This window comes from Equus asinus, chromosome 5 (genome assembly GCF_041296235.1).
Source record: "Equus asinus isolate D_3611 breed Donkey chromosome 5, EquAss-T2T_v2, whole genome shotgun sequence".
Classification (NCBI taxonomy): Eukaryota; Metazoa; Chordata; class Mammalia; order Perissodactyla; family Equidae; genus Equus; species Equus asinus.
Window position 1 is genome coordinate 99,731,059 of NC_091794.1, and position 25,756 is coordinate 99,756,814.

Genomic DNA, 25,756 nt, shown 5'->3' on the forward strand with positions numbered 1-25,756 from the left:
ATATGGAATTTGGTCAACTCTGTTTTCTGCCCAGAAGGTCCTCTTCCTCCCTCTCATTTGGCTTTGGAGGAGCCCCCAGTCCATGCCCTCCATCAAGAACAGGGCCGGGGACACGGTGTGGGGCGAGAGCCGTGGAAGCCTGCCCTCCTCTGTTGGTGCTTAATGACTTGGAAACTGAAATAACACCCCGCCTACCTTTCTAAGACTCCTGGCAGCCTAAATGGAAAACCTGCGTCACATGAGCAGAAAATCAGGGAGGAAAGGGCCCTTGGGCACCCAAAAACTGTTATGTAAAAGTCCTAGCAGATAAGCCCGTGCTTTACACTCCTGGAGAGTTCCTCCCATTTAAGGAGGACAGACTGCGGGATGCTCTTGGTCGGAGGCTGTGCCAGACACGTTACCTCACTCTCTCCGCGGCCCTGCAAGGCGGAGGGTGTTGTTCGGCCCACGTTTTAAAGTCTTAAAAACTGAGGCTCCAAGGGATTAAGTGGTGACTTGCTTAGTTCCACCCTGCAGGTTCAGTAGGAGAACAGGAATTTTTATTACTATCAGATCAAACCTGGGCCTTTAGCGTCGGAGACTTTAAGAATGAAGCGGTGGGCCCTGAACCTTGACAACACGCATACCTTCACACGCTGTCAGAGTCCTCACAAAACTGTGGGACTGTGACTCTGGTTATGAACCTGTGCTTTATGCCTTGTCTCAAAGTTATTTTTTTAAAGAAGTTTCTAATTTCCTGATCCTTAGCAGATTAGCAGCAAATGAGATAAGAGCAGATGAGAAAGTGTAGCTGACAGCCAGACAGAAGAGGCAGAAACACTTAAAAAGCAGACCCAGGGCCATGTTTCAGTATTGGACGCTCCTAGCCGTGTCCCATTGCCGATGAGAAGTGGTTTGACTGTGTTCATTGCTTTGTGTCCTCGGTATGAAAACATGGACCTTGTAAAACATTTTAGAGGCATTCCCATCTTTTAGGATTAAAAGAAAGTTGGTAGTGTGGGCATCTGGAAAAGTCACGGGAGGAGTGTAGAGTGGGTTGCTGTAGTCCTTGTTTCCTGCTGTTTTTTCCTGCCTGTCGTCTTCGTTAGGTCACAGGCTCCTTGAGGGCAGGGACCATGTCTGACTAGTTCAGCTCTGTGTGCCCAGTGCCTACTCATCCCTCACTTAGTTGCTTAGCGACTGAGCCAGGTGGAAAGATAGCATGAGGTGTAGTAGAAAACCCCTCAACGTGAAGCTGTGGGTTCAAGTGCTGATTTTGCCACTGAGTGTGTGACCTTATGAAACTTTCTCTAAACTTCATTATTTTTCTGTAAAATGAGGGGATAGAATTTAGGTGAACTTGAAAAGTCTGTCCAGATCTAAATTTCTGTGATCGTGGCAGAATTTTTTTAAAGCAGAGACTTTAAAGCAATTATGTTTTCCTGGTGATCAAAACGGCATTGACCCAGCCACCAAAACCACTGCGGAATGGTTAATGTTGTGTGGAGTGGTTTTCACCTCAATTTTAAAAAGATGTCATTGCCCCAGCGATGATGATGTACGGTAGACCCCAAAAGGTCGAAGAAGGCTTGCTCTGCCAAGTGGGCTTGCACTGTGGCTTTGACTCCTTCGGTGTGGGGTATTGGGTTTTCCCATGGGAATGAAAAGTCCCCCAGAGGGAGTGCGCGTGTTTGTGTGTGATGAGCCGTCTCCCTCCATGTCCGGCTGTCATCACCGTGTCCCTCCCAGAAGATTCAACCAGAGGACAGTCAGTCAGTGGAAGAAACACTTTTCTTTTTGTTAATCCAAACCATGCCGTTTTCCAGAGTGCCCTACGGGTGAGTCGTCGGCTGCACTGGCCGGTGAATCTTTCCCCGAACAACTCCCAGCACAGATTGTTCCTGAGCCACAGGGCAGAAAGCAGATTCAACTTTTAAACAAAGTTGCTTGTCGGGTCACAGATTATACAAGACAAACCACAGTTAAGTTAGACACTATAAATTTGTGATAAATCAGCCTGGGCTCCAGTGGGGTTCACCTCTGTGTTGTCTGGGAAGTAACTGTTTGCTAAGCCTCTGGGGAATGTTAACGAGTGAAGGTCTTGATGAATTTGAGAACAAACTGTGAAGGCCTTTCAAGGCTTTGGTTGGTGGTTTATGTACAGACAGATGCTGTTAAGTACAGATCTGCCTCAGCCAGTCACTGGAGCAGGCCAGGCAGGACTTCTGCTCGGAAACCAAGTGCTTTGAGTTGCCTCCTGTCCTTGAAATTACAAATGCTGTTTTAAGAGGGCACACACAAACCGTACACACGCTGATGACGCTTTGGCATCATCGTCTAGCAGGTAGTCCCCACTAGAAACTCAGTTGTCTCAGACGTCTTGGGCTGCCTCTCCTTTCCGGTAGGTAACCTCGTCCTATCTGTTCTTCCTCTTAAAATCTTTGACCCTCTGCCTCCTCTCCAGCCATTCAGCCAGAGCCCTGGTTGCTGTGGGTTCGCCTCTGCTGGCCCTCCTGCCCTCAGTCCCATCTCTGGTCAGACTTTCTCCCCACAGTCACCAGAGGCATCCTTCTGTATCAGTTACTTTTGCTGTCTAACAAACTCACCCCAAAACCTAGTGACTTAAAATAGTAATCATTTCTTTCTCTCCAGTGGTTCCTTGGGTTGGAAATTCCAGAGGGCCTTGTCTGGGTGGCTGTGGCTTGGGGTCTCCTGCTATTGCAGTCAGACAGCTGAAGCTGGGACAGTGGGGGCCTGGAGCACCTGGGTGCTGGCTGGGTGTCTCACCTCAGCGAGTCTCAGGCTCTCTGCCTGGGCCAGGTGGGGCTTCCTCACAGGATGCGGGCTTAGGGAAGTTCACCTGTTGCCATTGCTGCTTGGGGCTCCGCCTGGTGCGTGTTCAGCAAACAAGGCAGAAGGTGGAGCGTCTTTCACGGCTTGGCCTCTGAAGTCACAGAGCATCAATTCTGCTGTTCTCTGTTGATGAAGTCACCCACCTCTCCCTGTTCCAAGGGGAGGGGACATAGACTCCACCCCTCAATGGGAGGAATGTCACAGCGACGTTGTAAGAGGGACACGTCAGGTGGGAGAGCTTGTGTTATGGCCGTTTTTGGAAAGTATAATCTGCTTCACCTTCTATGACACAACAATATTTCTGTCATTTCTCCCCGGAAGAATCTTTGGGGGCTTCTGACCCTTCTGGAGAAGCAGATCTTTTAAAAAGTTTTAAAGGCCAGGGGCCAGCCCCGTGGCGCAGCGGTTAAGTGCGCACGTTCTGCTTTGGTGGCCCCGGGGTTCGCCGGTTCAGATCCCGGGTGTGGACATGGCACCACTTGGCAAGCCATGCTGTGGTAGGTGTGCCACATATAAAGTAGAGGAAGATGGGCACGGATGTTAGCTCAGGGCCAGTCTTCCTCAGCAAAAAGAGGACGATTGGCAGTGAATGTTAGCTCAGGGCTAATCTTCCTCAAAAAAAAAAAAAAAGTTTTAAAGGCCAAATGATGTGGCACAGAATCCTTACCTGCAAAGTAGACAGAAGCAAAACTACTGGGAGAAGGCAGGGGCTGAGCCTGGGGCCTGGAGCTCTGTGGAACACTGCAGCCTCTTTAGAAAACCGCTGCCCTCTGCGCAGTTTGGGCACCATCTGGCCTCACTGTGGGCTCCTCATGACGGGTGTCCCGGCCCACTGTGCTGCCCTTCCTCTGGAGCACCCCTTGCTCGTGGAGCATGTGTGTGGGCCCTCTCTTCCATGCCTCTCCTTTTATCTCACTGCACCTGCTGCCTGGAAAGGCCCCTCCGTGTCTGCCCAGGGCACCCCTACTCTGCCGGCAATAACCGGCTCCTGTACCCTTCTGGGAAGTCTTTTGAGGTTCCCTGTGCCACTTAGTATGTATCTTTGCTATAACATTTTTGATTTTTGTGGATAGGTGTGTTTATTCTATTAAACTTTGAGCTTCTCACAGGTTGGGGCTTGTCCTGTTCTTTGCATCCCTACCTAGGGACTGAATAAATTTTATTTGATGATGATTTCCAGATTAGTCTTTGCCCTGTTAGTTCGTTTAATAGACCAAGTTTTACTCTATGAAATGATTGACAACACTATCAGGTGTCTGAAAATTCCTTAGTAGATTTTTTTAAGCTGTAGTGTTTTGACTTAATTATTCTTCTGAAAAATCGTTCTAGTCTGTATTAACAGTTGTTTTACTTGTCGTACGGTGATTTAAGCAGTTTGCTTTTGTTTAAGTCATGTGAAAACCAGCAGAAAGTGAAACTTCCGTAGCTCAGCTTATATACTAAAAAAACACAACAAAAACCTAAACTGACCCCTTGGAGCCTCACTAGCTTAAAGTGGGGTAACCGTCCCCTCCTTATTCTCTGATATCCTAACAAGGACTCGTCCCTAATTTTTTCCGTGTAGGTTTTGACTGCACCATAAGTTCCTGAAGGACAGGGAGGGACTTTGTTATGTTCACCATTCAGCATCAAAAACAGCGCTTGTCACCTTGGAAACACTCAAATAATTATTGAGTGACTAATTGAACCGGCAGAGAATTCTGGGAAGTGAAGTGAAATGGTCATTCTTTTACTGTTTACCTTTCAACCCAGAAAACGCCCCCAGGGGAGGGTGGAATTGATGAGGCTCATTTTACGAAGGAAGTGTCTGAGGTCAGTTAGGAGTCTGAAGGAGCCGTCAGGTGGAGGGCCCTTAGTCACAGGATGACAGTACACAAAATAAATAGCCAGTTAGAGGAGGTTCACCAGGGTGGGAAATGCTGCGAAAGTAGTTGACACGTGAAGTACAGATAACTATATTCGGACTGTGCCGCGTCTCTGCGTCTTCCGTGTGCTGCTGTACACATCACACTGCCTTAGGATTATTTGCTATCTTGTGGATGGTTCCTTGAGGGTGGGGACTAGGCGTCATTCACTGAACCTAGTTCAGGGCCTGGCCACAGTCGGTGCTCAGTGCAGGGTTGTTGAATTGAAACATGGTTGTAGGCCTGCAGGGGGCTGTTGAAGGGCAGGGCAGGTGAGACCCAGTGGGAGCATCTGCACTTGCAGCAGGATCCAGGGCACAATCCATCTAGAAGGAATCCTGGAAGCTGTCTAGCTCACATCCCAGGCCTCAAGGTTAAGAGTGCACCTCAGGTCACACAGGCGTCCGTGACAGGGCAGACCTTGGACTCGGAGCACCCGAATCCCAGTTTCTGTCCCTGCTTGCTCTTCTTTGTATTTTTTTGTATTACCTTTAAAAATATATTCAGTGAAGTGAAATAATGACAAACAGAATAGCTCAGAAATAAACCCTTGCGCATATGGTCAATTAATTTACGACAAACGAGCCAAGATTATACAATGGGGAAAGGACAGTCTCTTTGATAAATAGTCTTGGGAAAACTGGACAGCCACATACAAAAGAATGAAACTGGACCCCAGTCTTACACCATACACAAAAGTCATCTCAAAAAAGTTTATATATCTGATAACTGTAAAGGGACATATTAACATACACGTAAGTTTAAGCATCGTGATGGTATTTATTCCCTTGAACACACCATTCCGTGCAAGACCTAGGTGAATATCAACTTTGATCTCCCCCTGGTGACTTTTTCCCTTATAACTACTCTTCTCTCTCTCCTGAATTTTGTATTTATTGTTCCCTTGTCTTGGCTAATAAGAAAAACAACCTTGCTATGTTAATTTAAAACACAGACAAACACACAAACACGTGTTTATGTCTAAATGATAGAGAGGTGAGTATTTCTTGTTTTTGACCTTTGTAAAAGTGGCAGCATCCTGGGTTGTCCCCTGGAACTTGCTTCCCCACTCCCACCATCATTCTGTTTCTGGGGTCCCTCATGTTGCCACGCGTAGCTGTAGACCATCCACGTTTTGTTCATTCTCTTGTGCTGTTTCCTGTTTGGACCCCTCAGGGTTTGGGATGACTCCCAGGTGAAGGGCTCCAGTTAATCTCATTTTAACTGTTTACAAGCTCTCGTTAAGCTTTCCCATGTTGCTTGGCTTATGAGAAGCTTTTAGTCATGTACTAATTTAATGATAGTTCGACATCCTTGGCCCTAGAAATTTATGGTGAAAAATTTCCAATTAAGATTAATTGGAATTAATGCAAAATATGAATTAGACCATTTTGCAATAGTATTTTCATGGTTTTGACTAGATAGAATCAGGCAGTGGATTGTCCAGAAGGAACCCTTTTTGCTACTGGCTCTCGGGGGGATGAGGCTGTGATGAGCATGTTGGGGTTGGGGGTGTGAACAGGCTCATGGAAGGGTTAAAGCAGTGTCTTTTCTTGTTGACCTTCTCTGGTCAAGTTAGGACTTTTCTTTGCCTAGATAATAATTGTTCAACTTCTGCTTAATCCTTTCTGAATCCAAATATGTGCTGGATTAAAGTTTCAACGTAGCTAGACTGACTTATATCTAAGTTTGTTTTTTAGTTCTCATGAAGATTGTTAATAGCCAGTTGAAAATATCTCCAAAGACCAGAAGTTTTTAGGGTTATGAGTTGTCTGTGAATTAGAATTGTATGTAAAATGTTTCTGAGTGTGTGCAGTTTTCTGGGCCCTTAGCCTTGGTCAGAGACTGGTAGTCTGCAGCCCCCCAAAACGATTATTTTAAACCAGGGTTTCTCAGACTTAACTGTGCTGACATTTTGGGCCAGGTTGTTGGGGTGGACCCTGTGCATTAACGGGCCCCTGGCCCCTACCCATTAGATGTCAATAGCTTCCTCTTCTCCAGTGATGACAACCAAAAATGTGTCCAGATTGCCAAATGTCTCCTGGGGGTCTCTGGGGAGGGCAGAATCAACCCCAGTTGAGAACCACTCGTTTACACCTCTCTTTTTATTTACATAGACTCAATTTTTTAGAGCAGTTTAGGTTCACAGCAGAACTGAGCTGAAGGTACAGAGAGTTCCCGTATAACCCCTGCCCCACACATGCATGGCCTCCCCCATTATCAACACCCCCACCAGGGTTACAGTTGGTGAACCTACACTGACACATCATAATCACTCAAAATCTGCGGTTTCCATTGGGGTTCACACTTTTTTTTTTTCCTCCTTCTTCTCCCCAAAGCCCCCCAGTACATAATTGTGTATTCTAGTTGTAGATCCTTCTAGTTCTTCTATGTGGGACGCTGCCTCAGCGTGGCTTGATGAGCAGTGCTAGGTCACACCCAGGATCCGAACTGGCAAAACCCCGGGCTGCTGAAGCGGAGCGTGCAAACTTAACCACTCGGCCATGGGGCCAGCCCCCTGGGGTTCACTCTTGATGTTGTATATTCTATGGGTTTGGGTGAATTTACAATGACACATATCCACCATTATGGTATTATATAGAGGAGTTTCTCTGCCCTAAAAATCTTGTGGGCTCTGCCTGTTCATCCCTCCCTCCTCTCCAAGATCTGGCAGCCACTGATCTTTTTACTGTCCCTGGTTTTGCTTTTTCCAGAATGTCATATAGTTGGACTCACACAGTACGCAGCCTTTTCAGATTGACTTCACTTCGTAATATTCTTTAAGGTTCTTCCGTGTCTTTTCATGGCTTGATAGCTCATTTCTTTTTAGCACTGAATAATATTCTATTGTCTGGATGTATCCGTTTGTTTATCCATTCACTTACTGAAGGACATCTTGGTTGCTTCCAGATTTTGGCAATTATGAATACAGGTGCTGTAAACATTCATGTGCTGGTTTCTGCGTGGACATAAGTTTTCAGCTCCTTTGGGTAAATACCAAGGAGCACAAATGCCGGATCATATGGTAAGAGTATGGTTAGTTTTGTAAGAGACCGCCAGACTGTCTTCCGAAGTGGCTGTGCCATTTTGCGTTCCCCCCAGCAGTGAATCAGAGTTCCTGTTGCTCCACATCCTTGTCAGCATTTGCTGTTATCAGAGTTATAGGTTTTGGCCATTCCGATAGTTGAATGGTATCTCATTGTTTCTCTGCATTTCTCTGGTGATGTGTGATGTGGAGCACCTTTTCACGTGCTTATTTGCCGTCTGTGCGTCTTTGGTGAAGTGTCTGTTAGGGTCTGCAGCTTATTAGTTTACTTTTATTAAGTAGTTTGACTGGAATCTTTTAGGGTTTTCTGTTCTTGCACAGCCAAGGGGGTACATAGCTATTTATGGAGTTTGAACCCCTAACTCCATCTTAGACCCTGAGAGACTTCAGGGTTGGGTTGAGGCGGGTGAATATTATAAAATATATTTTAAAATACTTTTTAAATATTTAAAACATATATTTACACACATACACAGAAAATACATTCTAACGCATCCTTACTATGTATTATAAACATTTCACAGGTATTAACTAAATCATCGCAACAGCCCTGTGAAGTAGATACTGTCTTCATTTATGGAGAAACAAACAGAGGCTTGTAGAGGTTAAGAAATTTGCCCAAGTCCTAAGTTAATGAATGGCAGAACTGGGAACTGAATATAGATCTCTCTAGTGTCAAATCAGTTTATCTGTGTTCTCGACCCTAGAAGTGGTGTTAAAATGTCTTCCCATGCCAGCGGACCAAACCCATGTCACCGTGGCCTGGCTGGTGTAGAAGGCATGGCACAAGTAGGGAATTCGTGGTTGCTGGAATGTTTCAGTAAGCAAAACAAGTGCTGCAAGGTTTCTGAGTGTGTGTGTGTGTGTGTTTCTTTTCAGGGTAGCCAGTTTGTTGTGTGTCCCAGAATAAATTGTCACTGATAACCATCTTGAGCAGGGAACAAGTTTTTTTTTTCTGTTTTAAAAACAGCCTGCTGTATATGCCATATTAATTACCTGAAAATGAAATTGCGTCTGGTTAACTTAATGTTATGTGTTAAATTAACTTAATGCGTTATGTTTTTGGTGAATAAAAAATGGGTCCTTGTCCCACAGCCTAGCCTGTTTGTGGTTAATATACCTGGAGTGTAGATGCTCATATTCAAAAGTTCTATTTCGTTAGAGTCAAATGTGGCATTTCCAGGATTACTTTCTATACTTGATGAAGATTCTTCAGCTTGTTGATTCAGGGCTTTTAAAAGTCCTGAGGTTGGTCTGAGCAGAGTGGGTCTGCGATGCGGATCGGATAGTGCCCCTGGTGGGTTGTGTTGGGCTCTCCATCTGCCTCACTTGTGCTTCTTAGGGTCGCATGCGGGGGTCCTCACCGTTTTACCTGGCTGGCCTTTCTCACCTTATTTCTTGTGACTCCTCCTGAGGTCTAGCCTTCTGTGTTTGAGCCCACTGTGTTCTGAATGTACTTTGCACTTTACCACCGTTGCTCCCGTTCAGTTCATTGCTTCCTTCCTCCCCCCAGCCTTTATTATTTATTACATGTTTATGGTGACTGGCGTATGGCAGCTCTCAGTAACTAGTTACAGCATGAATATTAAATAAGAAAGTACTGCGGAGCACCAGTGCATAGCCTCAAGAAGGTGCTTAGTAAATGAGAGTAATGTTTATCCTGCCGGGCCCCTGTGGCGGCAGTGACCCTGGTCTGTTGCAGTAGTTCTCTTTGCAGACAGTGAGCTCTTGACTGAAAGTGGCCCAGGTCTTGGTCTGCTTTGCAAGGACCTGGCGCCTGGAAACGTGTATCAAGCTTTAGTTGAATGACTCAAGCGCTTTAAACCTTTGCATGCGTCTTGCCACTTGTTCCTTTCCTGGCTTTGTCGCTGGCTTGGAGTTGATCAACGAACCTGGCCAGGTGACGTTACCTGACATTTATATCTAGGTTACAGCAAAGCACAAAGCTTACTCTGCCATTTGAGCATGCTTACTGCAAAACCAACTGGGAGTTAGTACATCTGTGTTTCCCATGGTCTGTTGAGGTGGAGAAGGAAAGCTGATGAGGGTTTGAGATGTCGGTAGAACAGGACAACTGTCTGAACTCTCTGGCCTGCTTCCTGCTTCTCTGAGTATCTTTTGGATGCCTTCATTTGAGATAGAGATTGCCATCACACCAGCAGCCTCCCTCCAGGAGGTGTGTCTGAGGGCCCACTGGAGGCCTGTTTGGTCTTAGACTGCCCTGAGCAACCCGAAACTGCAGGAATGCTTTTTGGTTTTGTTTTTGTTTTTTTTTTTGGTGGGGAAGATTCTCCGAGCTAACATCTATTGCCAATCTTCCTCTTTTTCTTGAGGAAGATTGTCCCTGAGCTAACGTCTGTGCTGCCAGTCTTCCTCTATTTATATATGGGATGCCACCACAGTGTCGCTTGATGAGTGGTACGTTGGTCCGCGCCTGGGATCTGAACCTGCAAATCCTGGGCTGCTAAAGTGGAGCACGTGAACTCAACCACTTGGCCACGGGGCTGGCCCCAAGAATGCTTTTTAAAGGGGGGTTTTTGGTGTTTTTCTTGGCCAGGTGACTGAGACGCTTGTTTCTCTTTCACAGAGTGATCAGCAGCTGGACTGTGCCTTGGACTTAATGAGGCGCCTGCCTCCGCAGCAAATCGAGAAGAACCTCAGCGACCTGATCGACCTGGTATGTGCTTTGTTCGTATGGTTTCATTGGGGTTGTGGCTCATAATTGGTTGCTTTGTGTACCTTTTTCCAAGCAGAATTCAAAACACACAAGAAACCTCCTCTCTCCCCAGCCAGATGCCACCACTGAGTCACAAGATTCCTCCAGACAGAGAAGATGGGTTTCACATGGTTGTCTTTCAGAGCTTTTTGTTAACAAAGCCCAAGATAGGAGTTCTCAAGTTGATTACAATTTCTCCCCTTCCCCCAGCTGCCTTGTTTTCAGTTTCTAGAAGCTTGCGTTTAAGCCTGGGCAAGGAGAGGCTGCACGCATCCAGCAGGTGCTCAGCAGTGCGCAGTGCCAGGCATCACTGGTGTCTGTGCTGTTGTGGAAGCTTTTCCAGTCAAAGCAGGCCCAGAATCGACCCTGTGAAATGCTGCAGTGGCTTTCCTTCTGCTTGGAGATGGTATAAAACATAAAAGTTGGCTTTTAAAGGGCTTATCACATCTATTTTTAAATATTCTGGTTTTTTTTAAGATTCAGAATGATTGGTCTCAAAATGATGCCTCAGATTAACTAGCACCATAATATTATTTGAAAATGCTCAAAATAATTTAAAAATCTATAAAGCTATGGGAAATATTGAAGAGAAGTAAAATAAAATAAAATCATGCCCTAAAAGGCCACCCGAGTTACTAGGTCATTTGGCCAGTGCGCTGTGGCTCTGCGTCTGGGGCCCAGGCTCGCTGATTCTGAGTCCTCTGTTCTTTTCACTGTGTCCCGTGTCTTCCGGGGTGTAATTATCAGTTGCCAACTGTGGCTCGTCAATGAGAGACCTTTTCAAATAGTGGTTTGAAAACTTGTTCATATGCTGTAGTGATAGATTGAACTCCATCGTGTGAACTCAGAACAGTTTTACTGGGAAACTTACAGGACTGCATGAGACTCATGTCATTCGCAGATTAAACTCCTCACAGCAGTCTGAAGCGTCCATCACGTAACTGTATATTTATGGGGACACACTCCCGATTGAGAGGCAGCTGTGTGAGATGGAGTCAGGTCTATCGAAGGAAGTGAGGAGGAGGTTTCTTGAGGTGGACTTCCTGACAAGAAAGTCAGCTACAGGTGTTTGTGATGGAAATGAAGAAGGTGGATATGAAAATGTGATGGGCCCTGACCAGACAAGTGGACGTTCTGTGTGAGTGCTACAGAGTGGCGGGTTGAGTTGTGATGCAAATGAGCCTACTGTATGCTCAGAATCGGGGATCACGAGCCAAGGTGCAGGGAGCTGACATGAATCACTCAAGTGGACTTGGTGTGGCAAAAGGGGTTTGGCGGGCAGGCCCCATCCGGAAGGGCAGTGGCTGCTTTGCTCCAGTTGCTTGTTGTCCTGTGGGAGTGTGATCCTCTGTTGCTCGTTTTCAGATTTTTCTGGAGGTGCCATACATTTTTCGTGTTATGTGAAATATTCCAATTTTTCAGCGTGGGCCCAAACATTGGATTAGTTAGATCTGATTTTGTGTAGAATCTGGGCATGAAAGTGTGAAATGTGAGTTGGGGGGACGGGGGTGGGGATAAAGAAAATGGTCTTTGTTGGGAAATAATTAGACGTAAAGTTAGATGGTTAAGAGGTGCCTTAACAGTCAGAAGGAGGCTTGAGTTGATAAATGGTTATTGCCACCGTTGACCCCCACGTTGGGCTGAGCAGTTTGTTGCGTGGCCTTATTTAACTCTCAGTACTGTAAGAGAGCTCTGCACGGTGAGGTCTGGGAAGTGCTGTATGTCTTTGTGTGTTTCTTGGTCGGGGGTTTTGCTTGATCATAGGTGGAAGAGGCGGGCAAAAGGCGAAGGTATAGTCAGCTCCCTAAGTTGGTCACTGCAGAGGCTTCTTTTTCTTTTAAACTCAGCCTGAAATTGCTTGGCTGACTTTAAATTTAGTTTGCCAATTTAGTTATTACTGTATTTTAGACATAAACCGAACATGCAAGTAAGAACTGATGAGCAGATTTTTCTCAGTAGACTCTTCTTGGTATTTAACAGGCTGTTTTTTTCTTACGGCAACTGAACTGTTTATGACGGCTGTGTCTTTTTTTCTGTGACTCCCTCATCCCTCGTCACTTCAGAGATGGGCACGTCGCTGCTCTTATGGAAACCTTGTCAGCTGGTTCCCTTGCTGGTTCCCTTGCTGATCATGCCGGTTTTGCTTGGGCTCATCAGGGAAGTGGCAGCATTGATGGTGAATGAAGGCGAGCATGAGAAGCCACCTTCCACCTTAGCCAAATGCTGAGTGAGGGAGGTCTGCCTGAGGTTTAGTTTGTAGGAGGGCACGCGCACCAGCCTGAGTACCACACTGTGCCTGTCTCTGATCTGTGATGCAATATGTGGCATCCTGTGGGTCCCCATCAGAGTGCACTGCTTTTCCACTTGTACCTTTGTCTTCTGTAAGATGTAGCTGGAGAGAGGATGGACGCAGACACAGGCTGTGGGTTGACAGCTAACATTTGTGGAATACTTACTGTGTGCCCAGGACTAAGCTGGATGCTTCTATTTGTCTTATCATTTCATTGAATTTTCACAATACTCCTTTAATGAACCTATGATCGCTTCGCCTTTTTTGGATGATTCAGACCCATGAGGAAGAAGCTAGGGTGGTGAGGTGCCTGAGCAGCACAGGAGACCTGATTTCTCCTGCTGGGATAACTCTGCTGGGTGCCTTTGGGTCCAGTCACTTACATTCAAAGCAACAGATTAAACACGGCACATCTTTCTGCTGTGTCCGTCTTAACTGTTTGGGCAAAAAGTGTTAAAGAATTTAATTCATTAGTAATCTAAAATATTAAAACATAGGTGTATTATGGAGAATAATGCAAAATTTACATAATTAAAAAAAACAAAACTAGAGATTGGAAGACGTAAGATTCTTAGAGCCAGGCTCCTTAGGATTAACGGTTCACTTTGGTCTGTTGCTTCATGGGGAGGCTGGAGAGGTGCCGACTCCCCTCGCTGGGTTGTGTGGAGGCCAGCCTTGGGCCCCATCTACCTGCTCAGGCTGAACAAGAGGCCGTAGTACCTTCTCATCATCCAGAATGGGCTGGGGAATTGATGTTCTCATTAATTTTTTAATTTGAAGTATGATGAATGTCAAAATGGAAATGGAGCATGACTTTTCAGCGAATTAGGATCTGGTAGAGCGTGCCTCATTAAAACCGTAGTGACATGCTTCAAAAGCCACTTTTTGGTTAATGCTCTTGCTTTAAGGTCCTTGCTATGCACTGTAGTATAGAAGGGGCATCTGGGTTGGTTTTGTGCCGGGTCCTATGACCAGCCCTAGAAATTACTTCTTTGAATGTTTTCTTTTCATCGCTGCTATTTTTCTTCTATTTTCCCTGGGAATGACAGTGCTTTTTTTCTTTTTAACTGGATTTGCAAAATTATTGTAAGAATTGGTCCATGCCTGGTGTACTGCTGGGGCTCTGAAGTTCACTTACAGTTTTAGTTTCTTCCCAAAGCTGTAATTTCAGAAAACTCGCACCATATGGGCCCATCTAGAAGCAATGTATCCGGGCCTTTGTTTCACGTAATCTGGGATCAGTGAGATGTTTTCAGAGCAGCTCATGCACTGCTCGGTGCAAATTACAGTCATTCCTCCCATGCTCACCTGCCTAAAATAATGAAGGGGAGGTGGTGGTTTTCAAGAAAAGTCTCCAGTTTTAAGACTGACAGGAATGTTAGGATTTGCCAGCATTCCCCATGAAAGGAATGGCGTTGCTTAGATGTCGAAGCCAGAGAACTGTAGGGGAATTTATCCGGTCCACCAGTGGTCCGATTACAGAGTGGTATTAAAGAGAAATGTGGCGGATGCTTGGCAGCTAGGCCAAGGCAGCCCAATTTATCATGCCAGATCAGCTTTCTTTCTTCTTTTTTCTTTCCAGCATCAGAGGTTTTGCTGCCTTGGAATTATGATGCCTGCTCTGATTGGTAGAAAATGACCTTCCTTTGCAGACGGCCAAAACATCATTTTATTACATATTAATCCCATTGTACTAGAGTGAAGCCAGCCGAAATCCGTTGTTAAGCTGTTTCAAAAATACCCACATGTCCATGCGGGCCAAAAATCATATGATGTTAAGATGCTCCCTTGGCTCCTAAACTTTGACCTTGTATGGCTTTACTCTGCACACTGGCAGCAAAAGCCGAAACTTCTTGGCTGGGGTGTATTTTGAGCCCTGAGCTGAGGAAGGAGTTTGTTTCTGCAAATTGGCACTCAGCAGGCCATCCGTCCTTTGCCTTTTTAAGAGCAAACCAAAAATAGCCCTAAAACTGTTTAACCAGGCAGAGAAGTCTCTGCTTGCAAATGTTGGTGACTTTACTTTTTAATTCCTTCTCTCTTCTTCACTATAGTCACCCAGAGATCTAGCTCTGGGGTGTCCCCAGACTTAAGGAAGGAGGAAGACATCAGAGCTGGGAAAGCACCCGAGCCATCCCAGCCAGGCCTGTGGGTTAGAGGTGGAAGAGACATCCTCGTGTTCTGACCAGGGAATGGCTAACTTGATCAGTTTCCATTTCAGCATATTCCTCTTTTTAGCGGCCAGAAGTGCTCTCCAGAAATAGAAAGGGGCAGCTGGGCGCAGGGCTTTGCTCTGCCAGCCTCAGCAGTGCCTACACTTTGAACGGCTCGCAGAAATTGTCCGCTCTGGGGAGCGTGAGGCCCACGCTGTGCTTCTTCCCACTCGACAGATGGAAGGCTGGCTGCACTTAGGCCTGGGGGCTCGTGAACAAGCGAGTGGAGACGTACAGTACAGCTTGCGTTTCCCAGAACCTGCTCTCCACGAAGCAGCCTGTGGAGTCAAGCTCACACGCATTTGTGATTGGTGAAATTAAGGCTAATGTTATATCTAATAGTTCATTAAAATGTTTGATTTCTGCTAAACATTGTTACTCAGTTTTTGGTTTCTAATAGTGGAACCAATGAAATCTGGAAATTATTTTTCCAGTGACAGCTGTATGGAATGAAGCATCAAACTCAGTTCTGTCCCCAGGTGATGAGGATGGGGCCTGGGGGCCCAAGCACTGGCTCTGCCCTTGGGCATCTTGAAGGCCGGATAGGACCTGGTTTGTCTCTGTTCCAGAGGAAGCAGGCTTGCATTTTCTTCTTGCTTAGTTTGCCCATTATCATCACCATTGAAAACAGTCTTATACCAGCATTTTTTCCTCCTCTGTTTCAAAGGCAGCATTTAAAATGTCTTCTTTCTAAAGGGGTCTTAGCTTAAGTAGGTGAAAAGTTAATGGACTCAGTCAACGTTTACTGAGCAGGCACTGTGCTCAGCCCTGGGAAGAAATGCAGCCTTTATCCTTTGGCTCGCCTTCCACAGGAAAGAACACGCAGGGATCCTAAACACTTGGTCCCCGTAAGGATGCCCTCGGTTGAGTTCTCTCGGCCCTTTGGTCTTCACCAGTTAATCAGCTCTGGGGGTGACGAGCAAGCGCTGCAGAACTGAGTTATTCTTTCTACAAGTATTTCATCCTCTATGTACAAGACACCGTTCTCGGGGCTGGGGGTACAAGATGAAAGGCCAAGGTCGGCTCCATCAGGCTGACAAGTGGGGATTCAGGGAAGATTTTCTGGAAGGAGGAGGACTTGGCCGTGGCCAGCTTTGCACTCTGCCTGCCTGTTGAGCAGAAGCACAGAGGCGTGTGTGTCTGTCTGCACTTTGGAGTAAAGGTGTTACAGGCTCTTTAGTGGTGTACCCAGATAGCAGGGAGTTTTTGCCCCCTCCCCTGACTCGATGCTGGCTACATTTCACCCAGCTTCTTACTGCTTCTTACATTCTTTCCCCAAAGCATTCCTGACGATAGAGGAGAGCAAATATGTATCTATAGAGTTTTAGGGGCAAATCCCAAAGTGGCTGCCTCTAGTAGAGAATTTAATGTTTTGTCTTTAACATGCCCACATGCAAGACATTTTAAGAGAAAAAGAGTGCTTTCTCCGCCGAAGCCTTAAGTCAGGTCGATGCCCCGGGAGCCTGGGCTCTGGGACCTTTCTTGGAGGTGCTCAGCTAGGTTTTGTGACTGGGGCTCCCTGCGGAGCTTGTCTCCCTCCTGTTGGGCACCCAGGAGCTGGGGGGGGGTTCTCCCCTGGGATGCACATGGTGATACATGGGGTTGGTGCTGCACGGAGCCCTGGCCTGCTCTGTAGCCCTGCCAAGCGAGGAGGGCGTCTGTGCTGGACCCCCTTGGCTCGTGCCTAGGGAAGTTAGTTCCCCATGGGTTTCTGTCGGGGGTGGGAACGCAGCTTCCACTCCGCTGTTTGTCATAAGGTCTGCCGGGAACTTTTCTCCCTTTGGCCGGATATTGTCTCTGGAGTGGGAGCAGGGAATGGATCGAATAATTGGTAATTATGCGCCAACCCCTGCACAGTCTCTGTTGTGCTGATGTTTCTGAGCTTTTCTACAGGCGACACTGTGCTGCAGTTCCCGTTTTACAAGGGGAAAAAGCATTCCAGCCAAGGGCCTCCAGCAGTATTTTAATGAACTCCATTCCTTGGAAAGTTGTGGTGAGCCTTTTCATGCAAGCCTTTTGCTCTTTGAATGGACTGCAGCTGTGATGACTAAAGCAGGGGAGAACGAGAAGGCAGACCCCCGGACTGTAGGTGCTGAACTGGCCCTCTGTTCCCTGCCTAGGGCTGCCTCTCCATAGGGAGGTGGCCTTTCATGACCCCAGCCTGTTGTGAGGTGAGGACTCTGCCACCTAATTGTGCAGCCTCTGATTTGTGTCAAGGTGGCAGCTAGGCAGCCCTTCTAAACTAGGACAAAATGTATGATTTGCTTAGAATGAGGAAATGGGGCTTCCTGGGGTGCCCTCACCTGACCTGCTCCCCCATAGATATGGCCAGAAGTTATTTGAAATTCTGATGAGTTCTGTTATATGCAGAATAATAGACCCCCATTAGATCCAATTAAGAATGAGATGAATGGCCTCCTGCATCAGCAGTCCAGACAAAACTTGAAACCACATGACGAACAGGGGCCGTTTGCCTCCTTTGTGTGTGTGTGTGTGTGTGTTCCTTGGGGAGCCCAGACTGTTTCCCGGAGACGGTGATGATGCGTCCACTGGCCCTGAGCAGTTCCAGGACAGTACTGGTAGGTGACCCATTATGGCTGGGGGTTGAAATTCTCCAGAGCTGGGTCATCTGCAAGTCAGCTGTCTCCCGTAACCTTTACTATGAGCCACCCAGTATGCTTTTGTTATTTTTCAGAAGAGATTCTAAAGTTCAAAAGAGAAATTATTTTTTGTTTGGTCTCATTTCAAATTTGACTCTCCCCTCTTGTCATTCGTCGTAAAAGCTTTTTCAATGAATAATGACATGGAAAAAGAAATAGCTTTAATGGAGATCCATCAGATGTCAGATGCACTGATATATGGGCCTCAATTCTTACTACATTTTATCCGTCACCTCGTTTAATCTTCGCAGCCACTCTGTAAGGTGAGTGGGAGGATCCTTTTTATAGACGAGGAAACTGAGGACATCCCAGAGTCCCTTACTTGATAGTGACCAAGGGGAAAGTCAACCCCAGCTATTGCTTCCAACATATTGTCCACTGAGTTACTGTCTTAAAAATGAAAACATTGCAGTATGTCTTTTCTCGTCTGGCCTGCTACAGTTGAATTATCTTTTAAGGTGAAACTGTAAAAGCAGTTTGTGGTGAGGGCAGGCTAGTCACCACCTGTAGGAACTTGTAAATACCTCAGGAAAGAAGGCATTCTCTTTCCAGCTCTTCTGGTGTGCAGCTTCTTCAGATCCTGATGAGCAGGGAGTCCGCTGGCTGGCTGCTGGGAACAGTGGGCTCGATTGGAACCGTGGTGTGGAGGTGAAACTTTCTTCAGTTAACAACCCAGCTCCCCACCCCCCGTGCATTGTGTGTGTTTGAGTGGGGAATGCTATTTTAAAAAGCATTCTACCCAAACACAAGAAGTATGTCCCTATTTCTTCTTTCAGTTAATAAAGCAAATCTAAAGACTTGAGGAAAAGCAAGTTCTTGCAGTGCAAGAACTGAAGGGGTGGGTCACTAAGGCGACTGCCTTTAAGTCAAAGGCACCAAAATCAGCATACACCCCAGCATAAACCCATTAGACTATATAAGACGCCAGGGGGTGTGAGGACAAGGTCCCATTTGTAACAGCAGAGCAACATGCCACCAGGAATAAACTTCCCAAGAGGCAAGTGGACCGTGCGTGAAGCCCGCTGCAGAGCCCCGAACTGAGGGCGGAGGCGAATGGAGTCAGACGGCGCAGAAGCAGCCCAGTGACGTCAGAACTTAGGATACATTACACCTGATGTTCATATTTCACTGTGAGACAATAAGTGGTTACTCAAGAAAATCCTGGAACAACTAACAATTTTGAAGGAAAACAGGCTAAATATCTATTGCACAGCATGTACTCATATTCCCAGTGGACTAAAGAGGTAATATTAAATGAATGTGAGAGAACCAAGGGGAAAACATTGATGATATTTGCTGTTGAGTTGGAGGAGGCCTTTATAAGGCATAGAAGCTAATGCCAAAATGATGGCTTTGATATAAGCAAATTTCACTTAAAAGTTTAGATAAATTTAAAGGCAAAGAACAAATTCTGAAAAATATTTGCACCTTGTGGCATAAGAGTGTATCTCCTTCAATCTTTAGAAAGCGCTTTCTGAGGTTGTTACTGTCATTGTCCCCATTGAACAGAAGCAACAGCAGGGGCTTTGGCAACCTTTCCAAGGTCACCAGTCATGGTGGAGCCAAGCTTTGAACCCAGGCAGTCTGGCTCCAGGGTTCTCAACCACTGTGTGCTCCTGCCTCCATCCATAAGCAAAAGAGGAATACCGTGTCGGCACAAAGAGCTAGGTACACAGACAGGTGATTCACAGAGGAGAGAGTGCAAATATCTGATACACGAACGTTTTGTCCTTTGTCAGAGGAGTACAAAATGAAACAAGGTAGAACGGCTCACAAAGTCTCCTCACCGATGACCCCTCTTCCTGCTCAGCGGATGGAATCGTGCTCCTCCTGGATGCAGCCTTCACTTTCCCTGACTTTCCTGAAGTTGGTCAGCACACGTTGGTGTTGAGTCTCTTGAGGGACAAAGACAATGAGCAGTTGGAAACATTGCACACTGATTACCCTCTAGGAGCTTCACTATCCGTATTGTCATAGTAAAGGTCTTGAGAAGTCCTGCAGTTAAAAAAAAAAAAGAAAACTTACTTTCCTTTAACCTAGCATTTCTGTAACTCACTTTCATGGAATCCACTTTGGAAAACATTGGTTTCCTGGGAAGGTTCATAACCTGCCCATCAGATGACCTGGATTCTAGAACCTTTTTGGCAGTGGTCCTCAGTGTGATGTTAGCCAAGTTCTAAATTTTCATAACTGTTTGGTAAAATGGCATAGAGAGAAACATAGCTTTCCTTGTTGCTTTTTTCAAATAGAGAACTGCTTCAGAAGACGTCTGGCTTCTTCAATAGGAGGGAAGAAGGTAGGTGGGGAAAAGCATTGTGTACATTAAGCATTGGAGTCAGGAAACCTGGGTTGCAGCTTTGGGTCGCCACCAACTTCCCTTGTGATCAGCCTGTCTCTCTGGGCCTCAGGCTCCTCTTCTGTGAGGTGAGGTCCAGATGGGCTCAGTCTCAGAATCTGAGCTCCGTTGCCTGGAACTGAAAGTACATCACCATGGATACCCTTATGTTGAGGTCACTACTTTCAGGATCCGGTTTTCCTGGCAGAAGTGACATCGATTTCTCGCAGGGCTGTGACCATATAACCTGCCCCCTATGGTAAATACACAGCGAGAGCCGAGCAGCAGGGGCCTCTGGCACATTTCCCCTACCTCAGTCTCCATTGCCTTGGAGCTCACTTTAGTGGGCAGAGCGGTGAGACTCAGATCCCACCGGGTGCCTTCCGGCTTTGAGACCTTAGGCAAGTCGCTGCACCTCCTGGAGTTTCCTCCAACATACAGGATCAGGATAAGAAAAGTGAATTCCTGGGGCATTTGTGAGGATTTGAGAATATATGTGAAGTGCTAAGGTGCTTGTAAGAAAGGTGCTTAATGAATGCTAGCTGATGCATTTTCACCTTCGCTGGCTTCCTGGGACCTGTTAGCTAACCTCTACCTTCTGTCTGTCTCGGGGCTGTGTCTGGACGCCCCAGGCAGCCTTCCTGACTGTGTTTTCATGGGTGAGCACAGTCCCAGTGTGGACTTTCATGGGCGTGGGAAGGGGTTATAACCCCGTGCGTGATTGCAAGGACTTGATTTCTTTAATCTGGAAGTGGGGAGCTGAGAAGGCCCTCCACTGAGGCATCTTAGGTGGTCATGAAAACCGTCCCCCCACCTTCTCTGAACGGTCAAGGTGAGGATTCCTGAACAGAACACTGGGAAACACCACTGCCCTCAATCCCAAAGCTAGTAGAGGAGGTCAGAGTGGGAATGTGGCTGCTTGTTTCATGTCACTGGGTTTGTCATTCCTCAGAGGGAGGGGCAGTCCAATGTCATGTGTCCCTCCTGCCTGGCAGGGGGCGGGCTCCCCGGCTGGGGTGGGTCTCTTCCACTCTTCTTCCTGGTTGCTGTGGCAGGCACCTTTCTCCCTGCTTCCGGTCCCCGAATGCATCACTGCTCCCAGTTATCATTCGGAGTTCTTTGGAAGCCCCAGAGGAAAACTAAATAAAGTGATTCGACAGTCTGACGAGGGTGGGGGGTTGGTCTTAAGGCTGATCCCCGTGTCCGAGGACCAGCCAGCCGACCTTGTAGCCCCACGGGTCATTTGACCTCAGCACCTTCGCGTCAGCCACCCAGAAGTGCACACCAGCACCTGTATGTCACCCAGCACAGGCCACTTGTGAACTCTGAACCCTCAGGATGCCTTCTCTTGTCCAGATCCTGCTTTCTTGGGCCGTCTCTTCAGTTTACACTTCCACGTGATCGAGACTGCGAATCTCTTGTCCTTGTCTTGAGCCCACACCTCTAGTCTCCCCTGCCTGCCCCACACTGCCGGTGGAACCCCCAGGCACCCCTCTCTTCAGCTTGAAAGCCCCCAAGTCCATGTCTGAGGGTCGTTCACAGTCACCCAGCAGTGGTCCCCTGTTCTGTGGCATTCTCCCTCTCTGCCTCTCCTGAGTGTTCCTCACGGTGGGGACGTGATTTTAGCACCTCACCTGCTGCTACCCGTTCCTGCCCCTGAGGCAGAAAATGCCTGCGAGGTGCCACCAGCCAGCGAGGGGGAGTTTGGGATGGGCCAGAAGCAGAGCACCCATTTATTTTGCATGTTCCTTGGAACAGATTGGGTATTTAATGGTCTGCCCCCCCCGCCCCACACTCCCTTTATTTGCCAAGTTAAAAAAAACCTATTTTAGTATGCTTGGGGATCGAGGTTCTGTAAAATTCTTGGTTAGGGGTTTTTAGGGTGACTGTTGGTCTGAGAGTGGATGCCTGAAATGTCCATTTAGGAGCATTGGGATGGAATATGGTTGAGCACCTTGAAATTGAAAAGCCCAAACAAACCCTGCTCTCATCTTCATCACATCTTAGCTGTGTGACTTCTCGGCCTCTGTTTCCTCATCTAGAAGATGCACATGTTGACAGTAACCTTGAGACAGACCCAGAGATCATATATGTAAAGCTTCTAGCATAGCACCTGGCTATGGTAACTGTCTGCCTGGAGTTCTGAGGTCACAGCAGACTTGCACAAGTTTGATGTGGCCATTGTACGAATGAGTAAAAACCCTGCTGGTATCCTGGTTTTTCATCGATGGCTATCAGATGCCAGTTACTGTTATAGACCTTTGACATACTTAGCTTATTTAAACTGCACACCACAAGGTTAGTCTTCTGTCCCCCTTTTACAGATGAGGAAACAGAGGTTTAATGAGTTGGTCAGAGCCTCCCAGCTAATTAGGAAGTAGCAGTCAGAATCGACCCCAGGCCTTCCTTCTCCCACCAAGCTGTCTGCCCGCAGCTTCTCCAGGAACAGCTTTCTCCTTGTCGCTGCAGGTCACGAGTGGGCAGCTGACTCTGAATACTGATATCTTCACAAAATTAGCACAAGCAAGAAGTTATTCAGTCTTCGTAGAGTGTAACTTTCCCTTCCCACGTTCACAGTGTGTCCTGGTCTAGCCTTCCGTGTTAAAGGATGGAGACACAGCGTCCGTGGTAACGATCACGTGATCCCCGTGCCCAGGCTGCCGCCACTGAGTGGCATCGCTGTCCCTGTTCCTTTTTTGTTGGGAGATTGGAGGCGGGCTGCCTTCCAGTACACCCACAGGCTGCCCGTTGCTCACATAAAGGAGTCAGGGCTTCAGAAAGGGAGCAGGGGTGAGGAATGATTCCGCCCTCCTCCTTTTTTGGGTCATTGGCCCTCATCAGGCCGGACACTTTTTATTCATTAGTCAGACGGTTTGCGGTTGTCCCTTTGCCACATCTGTTGCTGCCTTCCTGCGCCTGTCACACTAACAATTAGGGTTCATTAGAGACCCTGTCAGTCACAGCATGCACAGAGTCTGCCTGTGAGAGGCCTCACAAAGGGGCTGTCCAGCCCTGTGGCCCCCCTTTGCAAATGATTACCCACCAAATTCTAGATGCTTGGTGTGCAGGAGAAGAGGTTTGAAAAGCACTTGTAAAACTCCAGACTTTCAGGTCCTGGTGGGCTGTTACCTTTTATGTAATTGAAACTTCCAAGCTGAGACCAGAATTGGTGTTACAGATGGTGGTGGTAGGAGTTTTGTCAGATGGCGGCTTTGGAATGAGTATCTGACAGCAGGCCACTCGAAGGAGAGATTTGAAGCCAAATACAGAAGAGATTTGATTATCGTTAATCTCCCTCTCCCCTCTTTCTGGAATGTATAAGCACACTTAATTATTATTGACTGGAAGCTAAAATAACACTCTTGGTTCAGAACAAAACCCTTTAGGAGGTTTGCCCCAGGCTAGAAAGGATCATCCTTCGTAGAAGTGGGTTTTCCCCCCTTTCCGACTGTGCTGAATATAAGTTGGGAGTAGAGATGTGCGTCAGCCACTTTAAAGTTGCTCACTACTTTTCCCAGTATTTTCATACCAGCTTCATTGGGCTTCATACTTTTAAACACTGCATGTTAGGGGAAGCCACATCCCCAGGTTGTGTTACTCAACAGAAGTTGTCTTAAAGCACTTCCTGTTAGTTGTGTGCTATAATTTGGTATTATTAGCACCAAAGACCCTCTGGCTTTGAAGCATCTGTGGAATGGAATGATGCTTATCCATATCCCCAGACCCTACACAGTACCTGGGCACGTCATTGATGCTAAGTAAATATTAGTTAGTGAGCCAGTAAACCCACCCATCCCCGAACTCTGAGAGGACTCTTCATATTATACTTTGTGAGCTGTGTAATTGAGGCAGAGAGATGAAAGAGACAGAGATGCCTCATAAAGCCGAGATGGAACTCAGGAGACCTCGGCTCCTGTATCCAGGGCTGATGGTCCCAGCAGGAAGCAGGAAATCAATGCGAGTCTTTAAGATCACCAGAGTTCTGAGTTAGCTGGTTCTGGTTAGCTGGGTGCCCCGAATATCTAGGTGACTTTGAGTAAGCTCTTTAGGTCCTCTGTGCCTCAGTTTCCTCATCTGTACAATGGAGGCAATTATGACTTTCCCTCGTTCTCACAGAGCACAGTTGTGAGGATGAAAGGAGCAGTATGTGGCTTGCTTAGGGCAGCATTGGGTGCACGTCAGTGCTCAGTGGACAGTGTAACTGCTGTGACGAAGGAAAAGGAGATGATGGTGACCTCTCCTCCTCGGCTTTTATGACAACATGTGGTGAGTGGAGGAGAAATCCAGTCACGGGAGCTTGAAGTCCTCGCCTTTCCCATTACAATTCAGCTGTCCTTTCGGAGGAGCACGTCCCTTGTCAGAAGCAGGCTGCGTTCTCCTGTGAGGACAGGTTGGTGGGTGAGCGCTTCTTGATTAGGCTCTAGGAGCTGGTGCTGTCTTCCGGCCAGGAATGGGGCATACGATGCTGAGATCTTCTCACAATAACAGGTGGCCTTAATGCCACTACCTCTGGTTCTTTGCCTCTTGGGCTTAACAGTGAAGGCATTAAGCAGGGTGTGCCACATGGAAGAACTGCATCTGGGAGTCCAGGTCTCAGGGGCACTGGGTGCAGCTCGAGCTGTTGGAGGCCAGTGACACATGTGGTTCCATGGGCCCAAAGTGGTCACTTTTAAAGAGTGCCGCCCACCTCCATCCAGCCTGTCGGTGAAAGTATGTTTATCCTCGTTTTAGAACAGTGCACATTTGTTGCAACTACGCTACCCTTGATTACTGGATGATTCTAACAGCCTCTGGACCTCCCTGCCTGTAGCGCCCCACCCACCCCATCTCACTCTCTGCAGCCAGAGTACCCTTTCCAAAATGCAGTTCTGATCCTGACCCTCTATGGCCCTTCATGACTCCACACTGTCGTCAGGATCCAGCCCAGAGAATAATCTAGGTTTCAGAACTCTTGGTCTGACCCTATCCTCTTCCTCCTGTCTCCCCTAAGACCCCTCTACTTGAGCCATACTGACCAGCTATAGGGTCTTCCAAAGGCCCCATGCTCTGTCTTGTGGGATCTTTGTACATACTGTCCCATTTACTGGGAACACATCTCCACACCAGCTCTTCCTTATCTTTCAAGCCTCTGCTTGGGCCTCACTCCCCACCGTGTCCCACTTTGTGACCCCAGCAGTGGCCTTTATTCCCGGCTGGACTTGCCTAATTACATGACTGTTTCACTGCCCGCTAAGCTCTCTGAGGGCAGGGATCTTGCCTGCTTTGTTCCCCTTTTTGTCCTCAGCATGTGGCACATGATAGACAGTCAGTGAAGGTGTGCTCATAGCCCTGCTGAGTGCTAGAGTCTGAGCTGAAGCCCTGGGGTTAGAGTGATAAGCATGATAATGTTTGTGTCTTTAAAGAGCTCCTAGTTGTGGAGGAAGCAGATACCCGCATGGACAGAATACAGGGATTCCAGTGGAGAGAAACACAGAACACTGTGGGAGCACCATGGAGGGGCACCGAGCCTACCCTTGCTGGCTGGTTTCAGGAAAAGCTTCTCAGACTAGGTGAAGCCCGAGACACACTCTAACAGGGTGCTAGGAAAGGAGCTGGCTGGGCCAGGATTGAGTGGGGGCAGTATGTTCTGTGCAGTTAGAACTTGTGAATTGATGTCTAGTAAGCTTTGGGCATTGGCTCAGACCTCATGGGTCCCTTGCCAAATAAGGTGATGGGCACGCACTCGACTTTTGCTGAGGATCAGCTTTTAGTTGCCACTCAGAC

At 47.2% G+C, this 25,756-nt stretch overlaps 1 protein-coding gene across 4 annotated transcripts in view; it reads left to right on the top strand.

The window, feature by feature from the left end:
- Positions 1 to 25,756, top strand: part of CAPZB (capping actin protein of muscle Z-line subunit beta) — a 133,589-nt gene that overhangs the window by 48,897 nt on the left and 58,936 nt on the right. For all 4 annotated transcript variants that reach the window (XM_070510874.1, XM_044769848.2, XM_014854753.3 and 1 more), the window contains exon 2: positions 10,370 to 10,459. In XM_070510874.1, the coding sequence (XP_070366975.1) occupies positions 10,370 to 10,459 (90 nt within the window). The remainder of the gene's footprint in view (positions 1 to 10,369; positions 10,460 to 25,756) is intronic.